Consider the following 19,555-nt stretch of genomic DNA (forward strand, 5'->3'; position numbering starts at 1 on the left):
GATACTTTGATACAAAATGGAATTGAACTCCACTTCCTGGAAGCAAGATAAAAGTTATGGAGATGTTCGAAATCATTACAATGGAAGCAGCTATCTTCACAGGCTCTTCCGCACTCAAGTTCTGACTAGCAAATCCCCCTTCCCATACACCCAAGAGATGCATCAGTAGGGGTATAGATTCTAGAGACTTTACTATTATCAATGGAATCCCTATAAGAGTTAGCCCAGTTGATTTCAAAGGGGTTAGACTGGAGTAAATCTTCTTAAGAGAGTTTCAGGTGGGTAGCCCTGGTGGTCTGTATTAGAAGAGCAAGATTCGGTCCAGTGGCACTTTAAAGACCAACTAGATTTTCAGGACACCCTTCATTAGAGCTCTAAAGTTCCTACTGTGGAAATCTAGTTGGTCTTTAAGGTGCCACTGGACCGAATCTTGCTCTTCTTAGCATTGCGCTGTATGCAATTTGTTGCTTCAAGTATGATCCTACTGGGTGGTTTCTCTGTTGTTTTATCAGAACTGCTTATGCTCTATTTCATTATTTCTTCAACTGCATTGGATTTCTGCTGGTTTTAAAGCTCTGAAAATTTGCATTCACGGACCCTATGATAACAAGTATTTATGGAGACGTCTTTGCAACGGGCTGCGCTGCCCCGCACTGTGTGACCCGCCTCGCAACGCAGCGAGAAAGGCGGCCTGTCCCTAAGGAAAAGAAAATAATTCTTCAGTCCGAGGCGAGGCCCCCTTTCGCCCCTCATAAGCCGGAGGCGGGCGCCGCCGGGGCTCCGCTCGGCTCCCCTCCTAATGGGCCGCGGCTGCTGCTGCCGCCGCCGCCCGGCCGCCCCGCCGCCGCCTCCTCCGGTGCGGCTGCTGGGCCCCGCCGGCCGCCCCCCTCCGCGGCCGGCCGCCGCCCCTCCTGAGGAGAAGGCGGAGGAGGCGGCGCTCAAGATGGCGGCCGGAGCCGGGCCCGTCGGCAGCAGCGGCCGCCTCTCCTCGCCGCCGCCGTCGCCTCAGGCCAGCAACGGGCCGCCGCCGCCGCCTCCCCCGCCGTCCGCCTGCTCCAACAACGGGCCGCTGCTGGTGCTCTCCCCGCCGCCGCCGCCCCCTCCTCCGCTCCCGCCGCCGCCTCCGCAGGCCTCGGCCGGGCCCACGCACAACCACGGCTGCGGCGGGAACCCGCAGGCGGCAGCGGCGGCGGCTTCCGTGGCCCCCTCAGGCGCGGCAGGCCCGGCCCTCTCCGCCGCCGCCGCTGCCGCCGCCCTGTCGCTGCCGGGCCGGGAGCCGGTGTACAACTGGCAGGCCACCAAGCCGACGGTGCAGGAGCGCTTCGCCTTCCTCTTCAACAACGAGGTGCTGAGCGACGTCCACTTCTTGGTGGGCAAGGGCCGCGCCGGCGCCCAGCGCATCCCCGCCCACCGGTGAGGGGCCGGGGCGGAGGGGGCTCGTGGGGGGGGCGCGGGGGGCGAGGGCGCGGGCTGGCGGTGGTCCTCTGGGCAAGGGGCCCTGCGGGTCCTTGGTGAGCCACATGGAGGGCTGTGGGGAACATGGGGCGGGGGATACTGTGGAGCCTGGGGCAGGGGCATCGGGGGCTGGGCTGGGTGGAGGCGGCTGGGGGAGCTGTGAGGGGGCCTCCAGGTGGGTGTTGGGGGGCGAGGGTGAGGGGCGGAGGGCCTCGCAGAGGAGGGGAACTGCTGGTTCTCAGTGGGTCTCATGAAGGGCTCTGGGAAGCAAAGAGCGGGGGATGCAGGGGGGTCTGGGGAGGACCGATGTAGGGGGGGAGGGGACTGTGGAGGGGGGAGTGCATAGAATGGATTTGGGCGCTGTGAGGGTGCTTCCAGATGTGTGTTTGGGGGGGTCGTGGGGGCTCGCTCCAAGGAGAGAGACTGTGGGGTGGGAGGGGGGCTCTGAAAATGAAAGTCACCGTCTTGGTGGGGGAACTGGATGGCAGGATAGGGTTGCCAGCTCCAGGCTGGGAAACTCCTGGAGATTTGGGAGATGGTAAGAGTAGTGTTTGGGGAAGGGAGGGACCTCAGCAAGGTATAATGCTTTATAGCCCACCTTCCAATGCAGCTGTTTTTTCTAGGGGAGTTGATCCCTGTGGCCTGAGATTAGTTGTATTTGGCACGGGGTGGGGTGGGTGGGGGATTTCAGCCACTACCTGGAGGCTGGCTATGGGTTTGGTTGAGGTAGCTATAGGGGAAAAGGCAGAAAAAATTGAGAGAAAAAGGGCTGTGCAGAGGAGGGATTGCAAGTGGGTGGGTGAAGAAGAGAGGGTGTGTTGATGGTGGAGAGGAGCTATGGGGGGTACATGTGGCTGGTGGGTGCTGTAGTGTCTGAGATGGGTAGCTCCCAAGTGTGGCACAACAGGATGGGAGCAGAGGATGGAATGTGTCCCTTTATAGGGGAGCCAATTCCCCCCCACACACACACACGCAAACACACACACACCGCTGTATTGTAGCATTCACTCCTTGTCCAATATGGCTCAAGAGCCATGCGCACTTTCCAAGTCACGTATGTCGGAGGTTCTGAGAAGCAGCATTGATCTTCACTTGAGGCAAACTGTACCTTGCAAGATCTGTGCAGCAGCGCCTCTCTTTCTTACATGGTTCATAAGTAGGAGGCCCCAGAAGAATTGCTGCTAGTCAGGGGGTAAACCTTGTGCTAAATTTGGCTTCCTTTGTTGAGTTGTCTTTCTGGATGAATTTTTCATTTCTGACAGAGATCTCTGAACTGCATCATTCAATCTGCTGGGAGCTGCGTGGGTGGATGTTCTGGACTCGGGGGTTGGGTTTAGCTGCAAAATGGTTTTCTCGTTCTGTAATCTTAATCCTTTTTCATTGTTTATTGGCTGTCTTCTGTTTGTTTTCTATTTTGTAATCTGCCTGGAGTCTTAGTGAGAAAGTTGGGCTACAAAGGAAATACATTTTCAAGATAGCGATTGTCCAATAGGCTAGCTTTGTGAATAGTGTGGACTGATTTTTACATCTGGTTCTGTATTCTCTGAACAAAAGTCAGCCTCTTGGTTAGCTATAGCAAATTAAACCATTTCCCTTTGCAGTTAGAGAGTTAGCTTAATTTCTAATCTGTGTCTGTGAAGCTGAAGCTGGGTTTAGAGGAGTAGTGGTGAAATCAAGGGTTTTGTTTGGCTCTTAGGCAAGAGCACTGAGGAAGATCACTTACTTGAAGAATTAGGCTGCAGTCCTACACATGTTACTTAGAGGGAAGACCCACTGAGCTCAGAGGAATTTACTTTGGGGTGACTATGCTTAGGATGGTGTTTTAAGTGTTGAGAATTTTCAGAGGACAGAGCTGGTAGCTATTGGACTGAAGCATTGCTTCTCCATGACTTGGAAAGTAAGTATCCCTATCATTTACAGGCTTTCTGAACAGTCATAATTTGCACAATAATAAATATAATGCTACTCCTGTTTTGTCATATTTGTAATGCTTGAAACACTTTTCTCTTTATATTAAAAAAAAAGGTTTTAATTGCTACGTCAGATGGAAGACCATTGGTCTGGCTTTAAGAATGTTAGGAGTGTAGGTTTTAAGAACTTGAGATTTTTAGAAGTCTGATTTTAAGTAAGTTTTTATACTGTTGGTTTTTCCCCTCCAAGATTTTTATCCACCCTGTTGTGTGCAGGTAAGAAACTCAGGAGAGGAAGAAATGTGTGTGCTAGATACACATTTGTGTGTGTTAGGCTTGTTCACTTGTTTGGGTCTAAATTCACTCTGGAAAAACCAAGCTCCATGCTTCTGTATAAAGGAGCTAGACGTTTAGGTTCTAACAATCACCTCTCCACATATACACTATCAATGGATAGAAGTCTGGGGTGGGGGTCAGGGAGAAGGTAATAGGGAAACTAGAAGATTATATTACAAATCCGTGTAGGAAAACCATCTGGGATGGTTTCCAGTTGTCTAGGCAGCTGATACTGGGCCCTAAAAGTAACTTAAAAGTGGGAACTACTGATTGCCTGTCCAAAACCTTCTCAAGACAGAGTAGGAAATAAGAGAGGCAACTAAAGCAGAAAATGTGATGATGGGCAACTTGAACTAGTCTCCCATTGATAGGGTGAATGTGTGCTGAAGTTATGCAATAGAGACGTTTCTGGATATCACAAATGACTGCACACTGGCACAGTTTCAGGTGGATATCCGTGTTGGCAGATAGTAGAACTGTTAGTTTCCAGTCTAGTGGCACCTTAAAGACGAACAAGAATTTCAGGGTATGATTTTTCAAGAGTCCTTTCCTCAAATCTGTGCATTGGAACAGAAGATCATGGAGCACCTAGAGGGAAGCCGAGCCCAGGCTTGGCTCTCAGCAGCAATCAGGACCTAGTATGAGATGTGCACAATTGGGAACAGCGACCACAGTGCTATTAATTTTAGCATTCATATCAACGGACAGTTGTCCCCAAAGTCCAAAATGGTCCCATCTTATTTCTAAAGAGGGAATTTTGCAAAAATGAGGGGATTAGTCAGAAGGAAGCTGAAAGGTATACTCAAAAGAGACCAAACCTTCCAGGATGCTTGGAAGCTATTTAAAACTGTATTAATTGCAGCCTGATAGGAATACCCCAGGTTAGGAAAGATACCACCAAGTCTACATGTGTGTCAGTGTAGTTAATGCCCCAAGTTAAGCAAACTTTAAAAGGCTGCATTTAAAAAGTGGCAGGTTTGCCCAAATGAGGTAAAGAGAAACAACAGGGGGCAGAGACTAGGAATAAGTGTTCACAGTAGAGGAAAATGAGATCCTGACAAGAATTGGTGTTAGGATGAGTGTTATTTTATTTGTTCATAAATGATCCTGAGTAGACCAGTGGCTAAGTTTGCGGATGATGCCAAATTGTTCAGGACGGTGAAAGCCTAGGCGGGATGTGAAGAGCTAGCTGCAGGAAGCCTCTCTCTCCCAAACTGAGAGAGCGGGCAACAGCTGCAAGTGAAATTTAGTATAAGCAGGGCTTTTTTTCAGGGGGAACGCGGGGGAATGGAGTTCCGGAACCTCTTGAAAATGGTCACATGGCTGGTGGCCCCACCCCCTGATCTCCAGACAGAGGGGAGTTGAGATTGCCCTCCGCGCGAGCCATCTCAACTCCCCTCTGTCTGGAGATCAGGGGGCGGGGCCACCAGCCATGTGACCATTTTCTCCGAGGGGCAACCCACTGAGTTCCACCGCCCCTTTTCCCAGAAAAAAAGCCCTGAGTATAAGTAAATATAAAGTGATGCTTGTTGGAACAGAGTTGTAACGTTAAATATATGCTGATGGGGTCTGAACTGGTGGTGATAGTTGGATGGAAATGTGGGTTTAGAGCGCAACTGTAGCGAAAAGGGTAAAGATGCCAAATTTCCATGAAGTTTGCAGCTATAAAAAAAACTTTTTGGTGTGGGGGAAATTTTACAAAAAAATAAAATGTGTACGGTGTTTTCTTATACTTACATAGATTTCATGCTTTAACAAGATAATTGATAACTTACCATACAAAGTTGCGCAATTTGGCATATGCTCAGTACTTGAGAGAGAGCTGCAAACTGCCAACACTGCGCTACTTTAGCACATGTGTCTTATGGGCAGGGGAAAAGAAACCAAAAATAGCAATTTTTTTAGTAAAGAAAAGTATATTGGTTGGACAGAAAGCTTTTCATATAGTCACAATAGGACTAGGAGAATATTTGAATATCAAGTTACATTTTATAACACTGAAAACACTGAAACTCTTCATTAGTGTATTGTCATTCACATTAAAATATGTATGGTGGAAAAAATTAGTCCCTTTTTAACCACCAACACGTCTTGAGAAAATATATTGGTTATGTCTACTGTGTATGGGAGAATTATGATTATCTAATGCTATTGTAGTTTGTCTTGGCCAAGGGATAGAGCCAATACAATGGAGGCTGAAAGGTTATGGCAACATCCGTTAACGTATTGCCCTGTGAAATACAGTTATTGCAAATCATTTTATTGTGAGTGGAGGAAGCAAAGTGGAAGCAGATGAAGATGCCTTAAAGCAGGATAAAGTGAATGCAGGAATGCTCACTGTTTTGTTTCTAAATGCCAGGTTTGTGTTGGCTGTGGGCAGTGCCGTCTTTGATGCCATGTTTAATGGAGGCATGGCTACGACGTCTACAGAGATAGAACTGCCAGATGTGGAACCAGCTGCCTTCTTAGCCTTGCTGAAGTAAGCACTCTCTTTTGTGGAGTCTGTTATCTTCAGAGCTCTGTGAAGCCCCTCAACTGGTTTTCTAATTTGTCTTCTTTTCTCTCATCCTTCTGTCCTTTGTGCTGATCAGCAACAATGTGAAGCTGCCTTCAGGAGAAGCTTGAAGAGAGACAAGAGATGGAGCTTTGCATCTGTGGATGCATGGCATAGAGGAAGGGGGATGCTAAAAGTTTCATTTCCCAGAAATTGCTAGATGTGGTTCTGAGGGCCTGGACAACTGTGGAAGATCAGGACTTGTGTCCTGTATGAAATCTGCAGTTCCATGTGGTGGAGAGAGGGAACTTGTGCCAAGGAGGGAGGTAACCGGCGGGAGACAGAAGAGCTGTGAAAGTGAACCCCCCCCCCCTCACAAGTAGCAGCTTGTTCAGGGGACCAGCACTATGCTTAAATATTTTTTTAATTCAATTTATATTCTGCTCTCCCCACAAGTGGACTCAGAGCAAATCAAATAAAGGGCAGTCCCTGGACTGGTGAAACATTTTGTGTTTGTATTGAGTGCCTTTTTTTAAAAAAAACGCTGTCATTCTAAGATCTCGGGTACGCCTCATTTTGTCAGAAAGGCAGGTTGGGCATTTTTTCTGGCCTATTTTAAAAGTTCAAGCAAATCAACCAGGACTCCTGCTTTCAAAAGCCCTCTTGGGGAGGGATGCTGCTGTGTGAATCCCACTTGCCCAGCATGGCCCTGAGAGGATCGGTCTTCAGTGTTTTAAAAATGTTTCTAGGCCTCATGGAAGTGGAGAAGTGCTAGAAAATACAGGCAGAGAAGGCATGCTCCTGGTTTAGACGTATCTCTGTCTGTTGCATTTTTATCCTGCCCTTCCTCCAAAGAGTCCAGAACGATGTATGTGGTTCTCGACTCCTGTTTTGGCCTTAAAGCGAACCTGTAAAGTGAAATAGGCTGTATGCATGTGTGCAGCTGGCCTAAGGTCATCCAGTGGACTTCATGGCTGAGAGGTATTTGAATCCAGGTCTTCCTGGTAATAGTCCCAAAATTTAACCACTACACCATGTTGTCTTGCAAAGAGCCCTCCTCCCATGATGGGTTTGGATGAGGAGAAGCTGCTGCTGAGTCAAACACCAAATGGAGAATGGATGTCTGTTTAGCGGGCATAGAAAGGTCTTTGTCCATGAGAGATAATTAATTCAACGCTAGTGCGGGATGTTCTTATTTTTAAATCCTGCTTTATCACAGCCTTGTGTTCTTTCTGCCTTTTCCGTTTTCCAGGTTTCTTTATTCGGATGAAGTTCAAATCGGGCCAGAGACTGTGATGACGACTCTTTACACTGCTAAAAAGTATGCAGTTCCTGCCCTCGAGGCTCACTGTGTGGAATTTCTAAAGAAAAACCTCCGAGCGGACAATGCTTTCATGCTCTTGACACAGGTATCTTTGCAGTCTTTCACCTGTTGGGAAGTTTTTGGACGGGGTACCTGATGTCTGCTTCTAGGATGGGCAGTCATCCTAGGAATGCCTTGAACATCCTTGGCTTCGTGCCAACATGGTGGTTCTCATGGCTGGAAGATAAGGAGGTTGGGTATCACCCATAGTGCTGCACAGTGGAAGCAGCAGAGCATTCTGTGCTGGTGATGTCTCTTGCTATCACATCACCATAGTGTCACAGTGGGCAGCAGTCACCTGCTGTCAGCTACCTGCTGGAAGGATAGACAGTCACCATAGTGCTGCACCTTGAAATGTAGCGCTAAGGTGGCTGCTGCTGTAGCTTCTTCTCTGCCTTTCTGGGCATGAGGCACTCTAGCTCCCCTGATCTGCATGCCCTGTGGGGTCGGTCTAATTCACTTGAGGCGCTGTTAAAATGAACCAGGAGGACTTTGTGACAAAGACATAGGCAACCTCCTGATGGGAACCGTAGCGGAACTGGGCCTGCTCTACTCCTTCCCAGGTGCCTCTCGGTGCAGTATAGAGGGAGTGCGCCTTTCTTACCGCTAAGAGCAGAGAAAAATGTGTGTATTTAATAATTTTTATTTAGGATATTTCTATGCTGCTACTTCAGAGTTCCTGCTCAAGGCAGCTAAGAATTAAAATGACATCGCAATATTAAAAACAAGCTGTTTTTAAAAAGTCATTGGTCTGCATAAAAACTGTCCATAAAACAGAGCTGTTACGATAAAACCCCTAATTTAAAACCTAGGTAAAAAGGTGTTTTGGCCTAATACCTAAAAGAAAGTCAAATAAGTGCCAGGTGAGTCTCACTTCGGATGGCAAAGCGGCACCACAAAAAATGCCCTGTCTCTAGTTGCCATCTGCTTCACCTCTGAAGGCAGGAGCACAGACAGCGCAGCTTGAGAGCCATCTTAACTGGTGAGCTGGATAGTATGGGAAGAGATGATCCTTCATATACGTATGTGATTTCTTTCAATAGAACCAAGGGTTTTTTTCAGCAGGAACGTGGTGGAATGGAGTTCCAGAACCTCTTGAAAATGGTCACATGGCTGGTGGCCCCGCCCCCTGATCTCCAGACAGAGGGGGGGGCCACCAGCCATGTGGCCATTTTCTCCTAGGGCAACCCACTGAGTTCCACCACCTTTTCTCCCAGAAAAAAAGCCCTGAATAGAACCCTCCTTCTCATGGAAGGGAGGAAGAACATAAAGCATGTGAGATCAGCTCACAAGTAAGAGAAGCTGTCCCCAGTAACACACGTGTGCCCTTTTATTTTGCCTCTCTGCTCTTTAGGCCAGACTCTTTGACGAACCCCAACTGGCAAGCCTTTGCCTGGAGAACATTGATAAAAACACGTCTGATGCCCTAAATGCCGAAGGATTCACGGATATCGACCTGGGTAGGATGAATCTTATTTTCGCCTCTGCTGGTGTAGCTATAAACTAAGGACCAGTTCATGCTGCTGTCTTCCTCCAGGTCCCCTGAACTGGGGTGTGTGTGTGGAGAGCTGGAGCTGGTCAGTGTTTTCCGCACAGCACTTGTGATGGCAGCAGTTGGTTTGCTGCCTGTGGGAGCAATTCAGCTGTGTGAACTGGCTTCAATGTGGCTCCACTATAGAAGCAATTCTGAAACTGATTTTCACATGTTCCTGGGGTTCCTTTGGAGCTTTTTAAGGAAAAAGAAAGGAGGATCCAGGTAACTGCCCATCTGTCGGCTTGATATCCATGTCTGGATAGGCTTTGGAACAAATCATGCAGTTGGTCTTTGTGCATTTAGAAAAGAAGGCTGTGAATAGTAAAAGCCAGCACAGGTTCCTCAAGAACAAGTAATTGCAGACCTCCTTTTTTGATAGTTACCATTTGGTGGGTCAGAGGATTACTATGGACATAGTTTATTTTGATTTCAGTATGGTTTTGGTATGGTCTCACATCATATTTCTGTTGAGAAGCTGGTAAATTGTAGTTTGGATTTGTAATTGGTTGACAGATCGCACCTAAAGAGTGCTTGTCAATGGTTCCTCATCCTCTTGGAGAGGAATGACAAGTGGAGTGCCTCAGCGATCTGTCCTGAGTCCTGTGATGTTCAACATCTTTATGAATGACTTGGTTGATAGAACAGAGGGGGTGTTCATAAAATCTACAGACGATACTAAATTGGAGGGGGGTAGCAAATACAGTAGAAGACAGAATCAAGATTCAGGATGATCTTAACAGATTGGAAACCTGGGCTAAAACTAACAAAATGAATTTCAACAGAGACAAATGTAAAGTTTTGGATTTAGGTAGAAAAAGTTCCAATGCATAATTAAAGGATGAGTGAGACTTGTCTTGGCAGTAGTAGATATAAAAGGGATCTACTAGGGGTCTTAGTAGACCATACACTGAACATGAGTCAGCAGTGTGATGCAGTAGTTAAAAAGAGAAATGCAATTTTGGACTGCATCAACAAGTATAGTGTCCAGACTATATGAAGTGATGGTTATCACTTTGCTCTGGTCCTTTGGAGTACTGTGTTCAGTTTTGGGCACTGCAGTTTAAGAAGGATGTTGAAAAGCTGAAAGGTGTCCAAAGGATGGTGAGGAATTTGAAGACTTAGTCTTTTGAGGAAAGGTTGAAGGAGATGGGTATGTTTAGCCTGGAGAGGAGACAACTGAGAGGTGATATGATAACTGTCTTAAAATATTTGAAGGGTTGTCATATAGAAGATGGAGCAGAGTTGTTTTCTGTTGTTCCAGAGGTTCAGACTAGAACCAATAAATTAAAATTAAACCAAAAATGCTTTTGGCTAAACATTAGGAAGAATTTCCTGATGGTTAGAGCAGTTCCTCAGTTGAACAGGCCTCCTCGGGAGGTGGTGGGCTCTCCTCCTTTGAAGGTTTTTAAGCAGAGGCTAGATGGCCATCTGACAACAGTGCTGATGCTGTGAACTTAGAATGAAATTAGGCAAATGGTAAGAGGGAGGCCAGGGCTGGATGAGCCAGTGCTTGCTTATGTGCCCAGCGTAATCCTGATCACCACTTTGGGGGTCAGGAAGCAGATTTCCTCCAGGCCAGATTGGCCAGGGATCCTGGAGGGTTTTTTTGCTTTCCTCTGGACATTGAGCAGGGATTGCTGGAGAAGTGGGGGGAGGTAGCTGGGAATTTCTTGCATTGTGCAGAGGGTTGACCTAGATGCCCCTTGGGATCCCTTCCTGCCCTATGATTCTAAGGTGATCTGTGAAGCTGGCCACAGAGTTCCCTGAAAAACAGTTTGATCTTCCACTGTGGCAAGCAGGCAGCGGGGAGGGAGTGTGCTCAGTTCTAGTGGGGCAGCAGCGAGACGCCCAAAGGCTTGATCAGTGCCTCCCACAATCCTTTGCAGCACAGGCTTTCAAATGGGTCTGGGGGAAAACCACTGATCTGCAGGGTTTGTTTGTTCTGGGATTGGGAGCTGATTTTGAGGCGATGGTGCAAAGAGGCTTATGTTTCTGGGTAGCCAGCAAATCAGCCTTCAAGAGCCAATCAGTGCTTTTGCTGCCCTGCTTGGCCTCCATGGAAGATGTGCCTCTTCTCCAAGTTGCTGAACTGCAAGGAAGTTACCAGGCTTGGTGGCTAATGCTGCTGCTGTCCTCTTCCTGCAGACACGCTGGTTGCTGTTCTGGAGCGAGACACCTTGGGCATCCGGGAGGTGCGCCTCTTCAATGCGGTGGTGCGATGGTCAGAGGCAGAGTGTCAGCGGCAGCAGCTCCAGGTGATTCCGGAGAACAAGCGGAAAGCCTTGGGCAAAGCCCTGTCACTCATCCGCTTCCCCTTGATGACAATTGAGGAGTTTGCTGCAGGTAACTGGAGCAGAGCTTTAAATTCATCAGTCTGGCTACTAAGGGTTATGGGCTGATGGCCCTTGCGGGGCAAAGGATTCAGTTACCTGTGAGAGTGGCAAGAGATACAGCAAATCTGCTTGGCCTGCAGAATCCAGCAGCCTCCTATCTGAATATGCCTTGAGGAGGAGAGAGAGAGACAAATGATGCTCTCTGCTGACTTATGGGGTGTCCCACATGTTGCTTAGAGCGGAGGGGAAAGGGGGCATGAGCCATGCAAGAAGGAATTGGTTCCAAGCAGAGGGATTTTAAAAAATAGATAACCATTAGGTGAGAGGGGAAAAGTTGTTCCTTGAATTGGTCAAGCTAGATCTTTAACAGCCAGAGGCAAAATGTTAGTCAAGGGCTTTGGGAATCCAATTACCTGATGTGATTAACAGTGTTATATCTAGTAACTGGATGGGCCCCCCGTTTTAGAATAACCTTGTGTCAGTTATTGAAGAATACTTTGGGCATGGCATTCCAAACTGAGCAACTATTTCCGTTATCCCCACCCCCCACCCAGTCCCCAGTTCGACCTGCTTGTTATGAGCATGCTGGAAATTTTCATGTGTATAGAGTTAATGTGGGAACAGAAATGGCTTCCATAAGCAATCCATCTTGCAGAAACAAACTCCGTGCATTGTGGAGGGTCAAGGTGGAGCAGTATAATTTCCCTTGCTGTTTTAAGCCTTCGTACTGTCGTCGTTCCCCCCACTCCTCTGCTTCTCTCCAGAGCCGTTTCCCTGCAAGGAAAAGCTAAACAGATGAGTTCAGCAACTAGATGTGGCTTGTACCTGTTGACCCAACAGTGGTCCTGATTGTGTTTTGGGGCTTTCTTCATGTGGGTCACATGATATTGTTCATTGATGTTGAAATAGTGTTTTGTTTACTGTTGGCAGCTCAACTTTTAATTTTCAGACTTGGGTTTCAGAAAGAAGCTTCTGGCAGAGTTTTGCCTTTCCAAACCTTGGAGGATGCTTAATTTTTGTACTGCAGGCTTTGTAAATACCTATTCCCATTGCAAGCTGCTTCAGACAACCAGGCCAGGGAGCTTTTGTCCATTGGAAGCAGGCAGTCTTTCAGGCAGTGTGTCCCAAGTGCCTACCCCAATGAATGTAAGTGGAGGTGGGATTAAATAAAAAAATAGGTGAGAGCAAGCCAGCTTGACTTACAAAACCGGGGAATGAAGTGGTAGAATGCCCTACAGGCAGAGGGGGCCCCATGTCGGAATGCTCCCCAATGTCAGAAAAATCTCCCATGAATAAAAAACTAGCGGAGTGATTTGTGGGAGAGGATAGAACCTTTCCCCTTTCCCCCTGCTCTGCCGGCTTTCTCCTTGGCGAGATTTTTTTTAAAACGTGAAGGAACATCTAAAACTGATCTCTACTGCCTATATAGTCCATTATATTCTCTTGTTCTCCTGTATGTGTAAACTGGACCCAGTCTGTAAGGCTCAATATATTCCTTTTAGGCAAAATTAATTTCTGGGTCAGACTTGGTTTCAGGTTGTTTTTTACTTACACAGAAGGCTTTAGAGAGTCTTTCAGATATTTTGGAATTTGAATGGAGATGAAATGCGTGTCACTCCCCTCCCTCCTCCCCAAGTGTTCCATATTCGGTGCCACTCTGTGGTTTATTTTTTTTAATGGTCCTTTGTAACAATTTGGTCCTTTGTAGCAGGAAAGCAGCACCGGAGTGACCTAGTTGGGCAGTTAACACAGCCTTGTTGTGCTGCTGACTGTATCTCCTGCCAATACCTGCCTTGTGTTTGTTGGCTTCTCTCAGCCATCATTCTCAAGGTGAGTATTTCAGAGTAGACCTTGAAGATCTGGCCTCTGTGCTCCTTGGCAGCCTTCCTTTCTTTTTTTTGCAGCTAGGGAGACCCATAGACTGCCCTCTTGCATGCTGCCTGTCTGGATGGGTGGATATGGACTCCACTAAATGGGACGCAGAGAAGTCTGGCCAGGGAGAAAAGCATCCACCAGGCAGGAAGGGGCTGCCATTTTGACCCTCTGCTTTAGGAAGTCCTGATGGCATCTCTGTGCAGATTCACTTGCTATCTTCGAGCTAGCCAAAGTCAAACTCTGAGCTTCCTGGTGGCCTGTCCTATAACTTTGAGATGAATGCCATTTTCTCTCTTTTGTTGTTTTGTTGTAATGTTGTGGTATGAAGCTAGTTTGATCCAGCACAGTCTGTTAAATCTAGAATGTCAGTATCTGAACTGGGCAGTAGTGCCTCAGTTTTCAGCAAGGGTGAGATCCTTAAGAGAAACCGACTACCAGTTTGTCATTGTCACTGAGTGTGAGCTCAGTAAGAAGCTGCTGCCTTTCCTCCTGCAGGGCCAGCTCAGTCAGGAATCCTCACCGACCGTGAAGTAGTCAGCCTCTTCCTCCATTTCACCGTCAATCCCAAACCACGGGTGGAGTTCATCGACAGGCCCCGCTGCTGCCTAAGGGGGAAGGAGTGCAGCATTAGCCGTTTCCAGCAGGTGGAGAGCCGCTGGGGGTACAGTGGAACCAGCGACCGCATCAGGTTGGCTTTCAGATTGGGCTCCCTTCCAGCACTGGGCGTGGTTGCTGAGCCTCTTGTGCGTTTAATGGTCTATAGAGCTTCACGGGTCTTTGCAGAAGGAGCCCTGAGCATTCAGGAGCGTGGGAAGTTGCAGGTTCAAAATAGCAGAGCAACATGGAATGTGAATCATCATAGACTTTGGCTTACCCAGCCAGCATGTAGTTTCTGCTTATGTTTCCTGCTTGCCCTTGTGCTGACTGCCCTTTTCTGTCTCTCAAAACTCACCAGGTTCTCTGTGAACAAGAGGATATTTATAGTTGGGTTCGGGCTGTATGGATCAATACATGGCCCAACAGATTATCAAGTAAACATACAGGTGGGAAACCTCCTTGGCTTTCTGTGGGCAGGGGTTTTCCCTAACAAGGCTTTTGGGGGATGCTTTTGGGGGATGGGGCATGATGTGGGTAGGTTGCAGAATGGGAGACAGCAGCATAGAAGCCCACAGCCTTCTTGTGGTTGCGCCTGCAATTTGGAAAAACTCGTCATTGGAAAACTTAACCTGCCTTTGTTTAATTTAGCCCACGAGTGAAGGGCTTGCAAAGGTGTTTTAAACAATGAAAGTGGGGATAGTTTTGTGAAGGTGGAGAGATGTGGACTCTGGACATGTCTAATGGAGGGACACTGCTGTCCAGCACTTTTCCTCAACCAGGAGAGCCATATACTCTGAGAGATTCCATTTCCAAATTGCTGTGTGTGCTACAGAAGAGCCCAGCTTCAATCTGTTCAAAAGTAAGTGGGCTGAGAAGAACTGACCTGCATCTAGGCGTGCTTGTAAGTTAAGGGCAGTTCTTTCTTCCCTTTCAGATCATTCATACTGACAGCAACACAATATTAGGCCAGAACGACACTGGATTTAGCTGTGATGGGTCCTCCAACACTTTCCGGGTTATGTTTAAGGAGCCAGTGGAGATTCTGCCCACTGTCAGCTACACAGCCTGTGCAACTCTGAAGGTGCTGTGGGTGGGGTCTTTTTCTGCCCTTTTGGGAATGGGGTACAGGTGGAGATTTGTTCAAGCACATTTTCAGATTTCTGGAAGTGTATTGGAGGGAGGCCTGGGCAAGGCAGCCCACTAGCCAGCCATGAGCTGTGGCCCACCATACCCTGGAGAGACCCCTCCCCCAGCCTTACAAGCAGCTTAAATGGTATGTTTATCACCCCCCTCCCTATGTGGGCTGTAAAAATGTCTGGTAGACAGTTTGTGCTTCAGTAGGTGTTACATACTGTGCAGGTCTAGCCTAAAGCACGTTGCTATAGCAATGGATTTGTGGCAGCTATTCTGACACAGACCGGTCTTTACAATATAAAGAGAGTGCCACGATAATTAGATAACAGCAGCACAATATCATGAAAACTAACTTAAGCGACAAAATAAACTGTCATTCAAAAATTGTGTTCTGTGTTCTAATAAAGCTTTCACAAAAAAGACTTCTTATAATATTCTTATAATTATTCCATAAATACTCCCAATACCAACAATATATTCATAAGACCATCAATTACAATCCTTACAGTTACTGAAAAGCCTGAGACAAAAATGTAGAAAAGCCTCCGACTTAAAAACCACTCTTCAGCTGCTTGCCCTGACTTACAAGTAAACCCAGTCAACAGAGTGCTAGTGCAAAGTAAACATTTCCCACATTCTTCAATTATACTTTTTCTAATTATTGCACTAGCCCAATTTGATAAGGATTGTAATTGATAGACTTATGAGTATGTTGTTGGTATTGGGAGTATTTATGGAATAATTATAAGAATATTATAATAAGTCTTTTTTTGTGAAAGCTTTATTAGAACATAGAATACAATTTTTGAATGATAGACCAGTCTTTGTCAGGACTCTCTGGGGAAGGGATTGCACGTCTCCATAGCCCTTTCTCAAGAACCAGTGGGGTGTGGTGGACAGAGTGCCCAGGCAAGACAGGGGCACTCTAGGTTCAAGCACTGGGGGGGGGGGGGGCAGCGCACCTGGCTATTAGAGCCTCTCTGAGCCGAATATGTCTCTCAGCGTTGTTGTAAGGATAAAATGGTGGAGGGGAGATTGGCATATGCCACCTTCAGCTCCTTGTAGGAAGTTATTGTCATCACTAGATAGCGGAGAAAAAGGCAACAACTTGAACTGTTATAATTGTTTGTGACTCTGACCACAGGGCCCAGATTCCCACTATGGAACCAAAGGGTTGCGTAAAGTGATCCATGAGTCGCCGACAACAGGTGCCAAGACCTGCTTCACTTTCTGTTACGCCGCCGGGAACAACAACGGCACTTCGGTGGAGGATGGACAGATCCCAGAGATCATCTTCTACACATAGTGCTGTCAGCGGGGTCAAGCGATGGACCAGGCGCTGCTCTTCGCCTCCTGCCCTTCCCGTGTCCTTCCAAGCTAAAAATCACCGGCTCATGTTCTGCTCTGCCAACTGGAAGCACGCTAGCCTGAGATAGTGGGTGGATACAACAGTTCATGCTACGCGGGGTGACGGTGGCCTTGCTTGCCGGGGACATGCTGACTGGCCTTGCCTGCCAGGTTGGCTGAGGCTAGCAACTCCCTCCGTTTTATCTGACAACCGGACTTGATGATTCTTTTACTGTTAATGAATGTAGCGGCTTTCACATCCGCTTATGCTTGTGATGGCGGCAAAGTTGTTTTAGTGAGGAGACTGTCCTTCCTTGGAGATCCCCTCTGCATGTGGGTGGTGGGAGAAAGGGTTCAAAACGGTGGCTTGACAGGGTTTACCCAGAATGCACCTGCATGAAGTAGGGCTGGGGCAAGTCACTTCCTTGTGGAAATGTAACACTACCTTGTGTGGAGAGCGAATTCCCCGGATAAGGGAAGCAGCGTTTCAAGACAATCCTGGACACTGAACTGATGGTACAAAACCCTCCTGCATTTCTGGGTGGAGCTGAAGGCAAAGCTGATAAATTGGCTCCGATGGCCTGCTTTGGCTGCCTTGCTTCTCCTCTCCCCCCCGCCCCCCCCCCCCATGAATAGGTTTGCTAAATGTGTGGAAGGGAGCAAGTGGCTCCTCCTAAGCAGCCTCTGTCCACAGGCAGTCTGCAAGCTGGCTACCATCCACCGCTCCCGTTTTGTGGCAAGAAGCGTCTGAATGGTTCTGCTGCTGTTAATCCAGTGCAACTTAACAATGCATTCTACTCTCCAGCCGTTACTTCAGTCTCATTCTCTGTGCAACTGTAGCAAAGGTCACTTTTTCATGTGTGCAAACCGGCAAGTAGCTTGGTGGCCAAGCGCGGAGGGGGCTTGGCCGAAAAACCTGTGACTTCTACATGGGGTTTACAGTGCTGTAGAGAAAACTTTCCCGTTTTCTTTCGCTCTGATTCTCAACCCCTCAAAAATGGGTTGACCCTCTGCCTCTTTCTTTGGTAGGACAGGCATTAAGACACTGCTAACCTACGCTGCAACAACTCTTCTAAGTCCATTTACGTTAGTGGGGCTTAGAAGTGTGCGACTGTGCTGCTGGTTGCGCTGTAGCAGTTTGGTAACAAAGCCCGCTCCCCCCCTCCAAAACAGGTTGCCATTTCATCTTTGTCGAGGTGTTTTGGCTCCAGACCCGTTCCTGAGCAGGCTGTTTGCAAAGGTGTCGTTTCCATCCCAGAGCATCCTCCCTTCCCCCAAAGAACAAGCTGCTAATGGTCAGCATTGGTTGAAACACTGTTCATCTGTTTCCTTTTGCAGAGTATGGCTTCCAATGTATTTACTTCATTTACTCTCTAACAAAGTGGTTTACAACATTCTCCTTTTCTCCCCACAACAGCCCTGTGAGATAGGTTAGACTGAGTACTTGTGTGACTGGCCCAAGGTCACCCTGTGAGCTTCTCCTGGCAGAGTGGTGGTTGAAAACCAGGTCTCCCTGATCCTGGTTTGACACTTTAACCACTACAGCAGGTTGGCTGCCAGCAATTACTTTGGAACATTACTTTTAGAACACCAACCAGGCAGAATTCTCTTGGCTGTTCTTTAAAAAAAGATTCTTGGGGTGGGGGTGGGGGGCGGAGAGCAGGGAGCACTGGTGTCCCAGCCGCAGAAATTAATCGGCAGCAAGCTGTCTCTCTCTGCCTTTCCAACTCATGGAACCACTTTGTCTCCCTGAAGTCATCTTGCTGTAGACAGCCTAGCACAGTGGTCTTGGGGTCTGTGGTATGACCACTTCCCCCTGCATCTGACTTGTGTTGAATCTCCCCTCAGAATGATGCAGAAGGGGGAGTGAAGTGACTCTTGCTCCCAATACTGTCTGCTGGGTGAAGCCTTCAAGAATGTTCAGCTCTCCCAATGGATGTAGAATGATGAATCGTGGGAGACGGGGCGACGGGTGCAGGCATGCTCTGTTCCCTTGTGCTGTGTTTCCTTCCACATAACTCAGCCCAGAATCGGCCTGCCCTTTCCACCCCTGGGCTGGAACATGGCCTGCCTGAACTACTCTCACCTGTCTCCTTGCCATACCGAAGTCAGCTGCTGCATTTAGGCTTTCAGACCTCTGCTTACAAGCTTCTGACTGAGAATACTCTGCAGCCACCAATCCCCTTGGTTTGCAAAACAAAATTTGTATGACTCTGTGGTGTGAGCATGACCTCTAGCAGGAACGTGTTTCCACCTGGAAAGTCTCCCTCTCTCCCCCCAGCCTTACACTATTGCCTCTTCTTGCTCACTGTCGCACAGTGTGTACACGGCTCCTTCAGGGCTAAGAGATGGGGCAGGGTGGATTTGTTTATATGATGGCCAGTATAAATTATGGGTCCATCCTTCTCAATGGGCAGCTCTGTAGCAGAGTAAAATTTTGACCTGGCTGATGCTGCAGAATGGAGGGGGCGGCTCTTCCTGTGAAGAAGAGGCAGTCAAAGTTGTTTGGGACTAGCCCCTGCTAGCTTCTGCACTTCAGTTCCTCCCCGTTCTGCTGTGTGTATAGAGCACCTTCCCCCTGTACATAGGTCACAGTTAATCAATAGGTGAGTCCCAAGCAAATCTGCTGGCTACAAGAAAAACCTTTGCTGCTGCAGTTTTCAGCTTCCTTTAGATCCCTGGCCCAGTACTAGGCACACCTGGTGTGAAATCCCGCCCTCTCCTTCTGGGAGTCTCTCTATTTATTAAACTCTCCCAAGACGAGCATTCTGCACACCTGCTAGTGCAGTCCCCAAAACGGTCCTCTACAAATGGTGAAAGATTTCCTGACAGAGCCAAGCCCATACATGCTGCTTGTGCTATGTAACAGACAAAATAAAGGTATTCCAATGCTATATTTGGTCTTTGCTACTCTCTGTACATAGGAAATCAATAAAGGCAGTTTGGTTGTCTTTAAGCGCATGTACTTTTTTTGTGATGGGACAGGAGGGACACCACTGGGAGGTGGGGTCAGACTTCATGTGCTTCTGCACCAAGACCCCCTATGAGATGCTTTCAGCAGCAGTGTGCCAAGTTAGGGTGAGGGGGGGCTGTTTGGGCAGAGGAATACTGCAGCCTTAGGACTAGCCCAGCATCAATGACAAGCACCACAAGAGCAAGGCAGAAAAGATCTCAGAA

At 47.9% G+C, this 19,555-nt stretch overlaps 1 protein-coding gene across 1 annotated transcript; it reads left to right on the forward strand.

Moving 5' to 3' along the window:
• The first annotated feature begins 938 nt into the window (after positions 1-938).
• Positions 939-19,334, forward strand: BTBD2 (BTB domain containing 2). Its single transcript, XM_054980213.1, has 9 exons — positions 939-1,413; positions 6,061-6,180; positions 7,448-7,604; positions 8,913-9,018; positions 11,238-11,435; positions 13,796-13,988; positions 14,256-14,343; positions 14,832-14,978; positions 16,176-19,334. The coding sequence occupies exons 1-9, from the start codon at positions 944-946 to the stop codon at positions 16,335-16,337; spliced, it is 1,641 nt and encodes a 546-aa protein (XP_054836188.1). The 5' UTR covers positions 939-943; the 3' UTR covers positions 16,338-19,334.
• Positions 19,335-19,555: the final 221 nt, after the last annotated feature.

Source organism: Eublepharis macularius, chromosome 5, assembly GCF_028583425.1.
Source record: "Eublepharis macularius isolate TG4126 chromosome 5, MPM_Emac_v1.0, whole genome shotgun sequence".
NCBI classification, from domain to species: domain Eukaryota; kingdom Metazoa; phylum Chordata; class Lepidosauria; order Squamata; family Eublepharidae; genus Eublepharis; species Eublepharis macularius.